Here is a 7,893-nt window from a genome sequence, read left to right on the forward strand (position 1 = left end):
GGGATTTCTTTAAGTGGAGCATGTCCAACAGTTCTGGGTTTGACATAGCTTTGTATGTTAGGCAGAGATCATCTCTGAGTAGGCGATATGCGACGGAGTAAAGCTGGAGTTTTTTGAGACGGTCTGCATAGGGCATCTGTTTGAGGCCAGTAATCCTCTTTGTGAGGTATTTCTGTGGCCCTTCCAGTTGTTGTAGATGTCTTATGAGGTACATACCAAAAGGGGTGCTGTACTCTATAATGGGTCTAATGAGTGATGAGTAGAGGGGAACAATGACCTCTTTTTTTCTGGATGAGAAACCTTTTGTGATGAGGTGAGCCACGTAGAAGGATTTCCTGACCACTGTGTTGATGTGATTATCAAAGGAGAGACTACTGCCCACCTGTGTCCCAAGGTCTCTTATCACACTTTCAGCATTAAGTAGACTACCACTTATGTGGTATTTCATGGGTACAGAGTTTTTACCAAAGGGGATGACAATACACTTTTTGGCATTGAGCTTCAGGCCATGGCTTTGACACCAGGCATCTGTCTCAGTGAGGCCCTTTTGTAGTATCTCCACATCGTTAGGAGTTTTGATTATGGCTCCTAGTTTGCAGTCATCTGCAAACGTTGTTAGCCAAAGACCTTCTGTGTTTGAAGTAGATACCAAACAGGAGAGGACCCAGGACTGAACCCTGTGGTACTCCACTTGTCACTGGTCTGAAGTCGGACTTGGAGTCTGCTACTTTCACAGTGTGGGTTCTGTCCATGAGCCAGCTGGCAACCCATCTTGTGACTTAGGGATTTATACCTAGTTTAGTGAGCTTATCTATAATTCCAGAGTGGAGGATGGTGTTGAAAGCCTTGGCGAGATCTAGATAAGCTGTGTGAACCACCTTACCCTCATCTATGACTTTGGTGACTACTTCAGAAAAGTCAATCAGGTTTAGGAGACATGATCTGCCTTTGACAAACCTGAATTGGGTAGGGTCCAGAGTTTGGAGATTACCAATGTCTTTGTTTATGAGTCCCATGATGATACGTTCCATGGCTTTGCAGACCAGACTCGTCAGGCTAATGGGGCGGTAGTTCCCAGGGTCCGTCGTGGCTATCCCTCTGTGGAGTGGGATAACCGTCGTGGTGCGCCATTCAGTGGGCACAAAGCCTGAGGTGAGGCTATGATTGAACATGGTACTTAGGTAGGGCACCAGTTCATTCTGTAGTTCATGTAGAACGCAGCCTGGGATATTGTCAGGTCCCATGGTTGCTGTGTTCTTGGCTTTGGAAAGTGTGTTTTTACCTGTGCAGCCGTGATTACAGGAACTTTGCATTCTTCCGGTATAGAGACGGGCCCTCTAGGGGGTGAGAGGGGGTTAAAGTTAGCACTGAACCTATCTGTCAGAATGTTGGCAATATCAGTTGGTTCTGTATATTTAGTGCCATTGTGTTGTAACTCGGAGCAGATCTGAGTGTTGCTATTGAGATTCTTGACATAGCTATAGAATGCTTTGTGGTTGTCTTTAGAGTCAGTGGCAATTTTGTTTTCGTAACTACCTTTGGAGGATTTTATGAGGATTTTATTCTATGAACCTATGAACAAGGCAGCAGCTCAAGTGCTTTCTTTTACTCCTAAAGCAAATGTATGTTCCTGATATAATGTACAGCCAAGTGAAAACATGCTAACGTGAAGATCCTGACACTAAAACCATCAGAGAAATTAAATGACATAATGGGTTCAGCTAACAAACTACAGATCAATCAAACGCTGATTTAACATAGAGGATAACAGGTAAAATAGCAATGTTTAATAGGAAATTGCACTCAGAGAATTATTAATAATCATCATTTCCAATATGACTTTTAAGGAAGAATGTAATTATTTGCACCCTCTAGATAAGTACAAGATCCTGGTAATTTAACACCAGATATTATCTGTATGGATTCCTTCATTTCATTTATTTACCAAGGAGTAGTTTTTCATGTTGTGGAGCCTTGTCTCCATTTAACAAAGCCGTGATCTTTTTATTTATTTTTTCATATATAGAGTGTAACAGTTTTTAATTTGTCTTAAATCATACTTCTCAATTGTCCAGACCTTCTCCTCATATGTTTGGTCTATCCCTCTCATAAAATTTACGGGGGAGGGGGGTTGGCAAATCATTGAGGATTCGTGTCACTAAATAACAACAGACATTTGATTTTTTTTAATATCATATCCTTCAGAAAATGCATATAATGCAAAACGTTTTAGTATACTAAATTTGTAAGTTTATAAGAGCAACATTTGTCCCTATTTGGGGGCCTTTGCCAGTGCCCACCCCCCACCACAATTAGTTTTAGCTTTACCCAGATTTCTTGTGCTTACAAATTGACAGGTATGTCTTAATTGGAGGTAGTTACATTTTATAGGGGTGTTCACGTCCGGTGACATCTGTACCACTACTGACACCTGAGTGGGGCCCGACGCACACTCAACGGTTCATATTCCAGCTTAAAAAGCTATTTGTCATGGGCAGGATAGTATGTATAACAAGTATGTAAAACTGTCAGATTTTGTGATATACAAGCACCATCATATATTATACCACTGTTTCATCTCAAGCTCAAAAGGTAACAAGCATTGGCACCACTATGTAACCTAAGAGCACCTTGGGCTGCCACCTTTTCAAATAGCCATAGTGGGACATTTGCAGGACACACATCGGATTTTAGAGGCCGACACATACCCACGGTCAGTACAAAGGATAGAACTTAACTTTTTTCCTATATAAAACCTTATTCTTGTAGCGGTTTAGTTGCTTATTATGTTTCTTGTAACATTTAGGTATTTTAGATACAGAAATAACTATTTTATGCAACTATTACATAAAATATAGTTGCTTATTATGTTTCTTGTAACATTTAGGTATTTTAGATACAGAAATAACTATTTTATGCAACTATTACATAAAATATGGGACATAATTATGTCCTACAATCTCAGGACATTTTTGTCAGGACACTGCCCAAAGAGGGACTGTCTCTCTCAAAGTGGGACAGGTGGTAACCCTAAGAGCACCTGTACTTGTTGTGATGCTCAGTTTTGAACACACCAGCCTCCTTACAGGTGGCGGACTATGTCGTAGTAGGCCGCAACTGGTACCTAACGGACGAGATAAGCATTTCATGGAAGGATTTATTATTTTACTTATTTTATTTCAGTTATCCTTTGTTGACCGGGTTAGTCTCACTAGGCTAACAGCCTCTTTTCAGGGGAGATGTGTGGTGGTATTTATACAGATAGGGGAAATTTGGCCAGGGCTTAGGGGTACTTCTACTCTTTTCGACAGCTGCCATAGGATTTTTGTATCCTCCTGAGCTACAAACTCAGGCAGATGTTAAATTGTATTATTTTGTGAATGAAATGTTTTAATTTGCGTAATCAATGAGATCCTTACAGCTAATAGATATTCTTTATCTTCATAAAAAGCATGTCTTTCAATGTCTGCTTTAAGTCAATCAACTTTCTACCGGTAGCGGTATCTATACAAGTGTTTTTTCCTCTCATTCTTTTTAACTTTCTCATCAGTCCTCTCTTCTAAAATTTCGATTTCATAGGCAGGTACTAGGCTATACAAGCCTAGCCAAAAAGGTACCCTGGCTTTCGCCACCCAAGAAATTTGCAAAAAAAAAAATGAAAAAACGCTAACGACCAAAATAATATTGTCATGTGTTAACTATTTATATGTATGTGTGAAATTTATTTATTTAGACATTGCTGACCGGGTCATTTCCACTAGGTCAGCTGACTCTTTTCAAAGAAGACAATGTGGGATTTACTACGGTAAACTTGACCACGGCATCAGAGAATGAAACTTCTGTTTTTTTATCGTACGTGCCCTGGGGTTTTCTACATCCACCTGAACTACCAACAAATACCACCAACTCAGCCAGATGGGGCCTCAGTTTAAAATATATATATATATATATATATATATATATATATATATATATATATATATTTTTTTTTTTATCAAGTGCCCATGATATACGTACGTATATGTACACTAGATACATCATACACGCATACTTTATATATGTGCGTGTGTCTGCATGTGTGTTTATATATATATATATATCTATATATAGATATAGATATATATATAGATATATATAGATATATATAGATATATATATATATATATACATATAGATATATATAGATATATATATAGGTTCATAGGTGGGAAATACACCCCGGGGATCACTTCTGTGTCTCTGCTCGACAGTTGCACAGGAAAATAACTTTCTTGGGTGGCGTAAACCAGATAACCTTGTTGGCTATGCTTACGGAGGCCCTTGGGCCGACAGCGTAGTACCTACCTATGAACCTATATATATATATATAGATATATACATATATATAAACGCACATGCAGATGCACGCACATATATAAAGTATGCGTGCATGATGTATCTAGTGTACATATGCGTACGTATATCATGGGCACTTGATAACGAATTGTTTAATCACTCTGGACCTTCTTAAATGTAGCCAGTGGCCACTGTGATTAAACGGAGCATCGTCTACTCTGTATCATCATTTTATGTACACCTTAGCCCAACAATAGTGTTCTGCTGCCATCCAGCTAGGGAGCTCGTCCCACTCCCAGTCCAAGGTGCATGCACTGCCCAAACAAGACTGATTATGTACTCCCCGTCTGTAACACCCTCATAACGTGCTGAAGGCTAAAGAATGCCAAGCGGTTGGCTGCAAGCTTTTAATCCATGATCTAATCCCACACAATTAAATTACGATTTACACCTAATGGTTGAGCTATTGCACTAGACATAAACAAGCCCATGGCACTACGCTGCACTTTTTTCTGAGCAATTCTTTATAACTGAAATGAAACAGCTGACACAAATACACACAAAAGCGAAAAAGCATCCTTATATTTCTTATTAGCAATTTATTAATTTATATTTCTAGACAGTAAGCATGCTGCAGACCAAATAAAATAAACATTCATTATTGTTTTCCCAGAGCAAGCAGACAATGACCCACGTTTGCTCTAATCAGCTGCAAAGTTCGTCCTGATAGCAATTACTATTGCTGGTGAGATGTTTGTGTGTCCTCATTCATTCCCTCACTCTGGGTTTGGGAGATGATGTCACTTTCTGCAGGGGCACCGCTCTGATGCGCAGAGTACAGTGACAAGTGCGCACACAGCTAGATATGGACACAGCTCCAAGGGGTGCGCATCATACTTCTAAATGACAATACCTGTACTTGGTAACTGAAAGGCTGTACTTGGTAACTGAAAGGCTAGTTACCAGTTCCTCAGGGATAAATGGTCTGGGCACACTGGAACAGGCTATAAGTAATTTAATTGGTAAAACAAATTGAAATACATGCTTGTATTTCAATTTGTTTTACAATTAAATTACTTATAGCCTGTTCCAGTGTGCCCAGATCATTTATTTATTTGGAGTTTATTGGTTTTATGGTCTGAGTGTTTTATCATTTCCTAGTACGAGTTGCTCAGGGATACACTAAAGGTGCTGATAGTCTCCTCACACACTTACTGTTAACCACACAACCTCATTCCACTCACTGACAAAGGAAACCACTATAATGATTCAGCTTCAGATTAGAGGCTTCAGATTAAAGGAGTTATTGTTTGCAATACCTCTGTTTCTGTGGACCTATTTCAAATCTGGAAGGGGTCTCGCACATAGAAAATTGTACAGGGTTGTAGCAAAGTCTCCAGCTGCAGTGAATCGCCTGTGTAAATCAAGTCAGATTAATCTTATTGGATGACCGATGATTCCTCACAGTTCATTTATTCTCCAGAAGTGCATTGCATTTCATTAACAGTGGGTCCAGACCAGTATGTGCACCGCATAAGCAGTTACCGTAAACAAAAACAGGTTATAAAAAGCATACAAAAGCATATAAAAAACAGTTATCGATCAGACACGTACACAAACGCAATTGGATGGTGACTTGATACAACAATCAACCCAGATGACACAAACGATATAAGTACACAACAGCTGATGAGGAAGGATTTGTTGTAGCTTCTTAGAAACGTTGCTAACAAACACTAAGTCATCGATAACAACAAAAGATAATGAAAGTCATCTACTGTTCAGAGTAGGTCCTGATAATAAGCTTAACGTTTACTGGGGGAACTCGGTGTGCTCCGTGCGTAAATACTGATTTATTTCACTGAATATATACCATCGTCAACAGGCTCTTAAAGATTCAAGGAAATTAGGCAATGCACGTTAACATTACAGAATGGTCATAATTAATATTCTCAAGGCACTTCATTTCCACTCAGTCAGCACTAATGAGCACAATAAACAACAGATAAAGACTATACAATCACTCCAGGAGCAAGGGCAACCGCTGCGTATTTGGATGCGGGCGGGTATCGCCGCAGCACTACCAACATTGTTACGTATCTTGCTTTTCAGAGAAATATATATATTTTCCAGAGACTAGGCTAATTTTATCTTTTCAAGGCACAGGCAAACCTTTGTTACCTTACCTCTACACGCTGGTGAGCTCGGGCTACTCTGTCTTTCAGGTGAGCTCCTGCTCTCCGGTGGAGATCGCCTCTGCTTGCCAAACCCCTTGTTCTCTAGTCCGTTGCTGCTCTCCAGGATGGGACTGGGCGGACTGGGACAGCGGGCCGACGCCATCACCCCCGTATTACTGCCCACCGAAGCAGACTGCGTCCGCGTAGGACTGTGCTGCTGGCTGGCCCCCCGCAGGAGCTGATACGGTATAGTTGCTCGCAGGGGTTGCAGTAGCCGGTTGTTGGGGGGCATAGCCGTGGCACCCCCGGTCGGGGAACTGGTAGTGCTGCATCTACTCCGCTGCTGCTGGTGAGACGAGCTGGAAGGCGCTGCAGACATACTACAACTGTGGTATTTGTGTGACAAAAACTTGACACTAAAATATATGCCAAGCGAGTACACAGCTGGGAATAATTACCGCAAAAACTTGTTCACAGTCCACCGTTTTCTGCATAAAAAACACACATGTTGCAAATTATCAGTGTCCCTGGCTGGCTGCAAATGCAGCACTAACAGTAGCATCCCTACTCCATCGTCCCCTGGCATATGGATGTGATGACGGTGTTACTCCAGCAGCATAGTTATTTTTTGTTGGTACCCTCCGATTCTGACTTTCAAAAGGGTCCCGTAGGTGCAATGTCCCAGTACACAAGCAGTGGCCGTCTGTTTTGAGGGCTGGTAAATTCTACAACCACCTGCTTGGCTCCGCTGGTGCCCCTGCTGAATGACAAGGAATGCACAGCGAGCTCCGCGCGGTACTCCGCGTGAGGATTCCTCTGGGAGAACGTACTCGCTACCGTGTTGGGGTGGGTACTGGTGGAGAGATCCTCCGCAACCATTGGCCAATGTACCTCTACTACACGCGGAAAAACAGTCGATTGACACAAAATTAAACCAATCCACTCATTTAGTCCGCACACGACGAGGGACACAGACTGCGTGGGCAGTGTTGTAAGAATTACGGTGGTACTAGTAGTACCACAAAGTAGTCGTCGGTGCTGGAAGCTACGTTGTTGACAGTATGAAAATGCTAGGATGGAAATGAGAATAATTACAGACGTAACGCATACGCAGCCTCTCACCTTATTTTGATTTTGCAGTTTGTACTTGATTTTGTCTCATATTTTGTCTTGTTTCTCGTATTTTTTTAATTTCTGACAGAATCGCTTTTACAGTCAGTGAATGATGCAAGACATTATAATGTCGTACTATTATTGCTCAGAAAATACATGTCGTTATATTAACTTTCTAGTAATATTTAAAACTTGTCTCCGATTTTGGGCCCGTGATATTGGCTTTGTCCTTGTTTCTTGCAGGGGGAAAAAACTATAACGTGAATAC

The 7,893-nt window shown here is 41.0% G+C and overlaps 1 protein-coding gene across 7 annotated transcripts in view; it reads right to left on the reverse strand.

Moving 5' to 3' along the window:
* GLCCI1 (glucocorticoid induced 1) overlaps positions 1-7,364 on the reverse strand; it is a 1,677,723-nt gene extending 1,670,359 nt beyond the window's left edge. For all 7 annotated transcript variants that reach the window (XM_044066485.1, XM_044066483.1, XM_044066481.1 and 4 more), the window contains exon 1: positions 6,522-7,364. In XM_044066485.1, the coding sequence (XP_043922420.1) occupies positions 6,522-6,891 (370 nt within the window). In that variant the 5' untranslated portion in view covers positions 6,892-7,364. The remainder of the gene's footprint in view (positions 1-6,521) is intronic.
* Positions 7,365-7,893: the final 529 nt, after the last annotated feature.

The sequence above is a fragment of the Protopterus annectens genome, chromosome 3.part1, assembly GCF_019279795.1.
Source record: "Protopterus annectens isolate FY-2018-M chromosome 3.part1, PAN1.0, whole genome shotgun sequence".
In the NCBI taxonomy this organism is placed as follows: Eukaryota; Metazoa; Chordata; order Ceratodontiformes; family Protopteridae; genus Protopterus; species Protopterus annectens.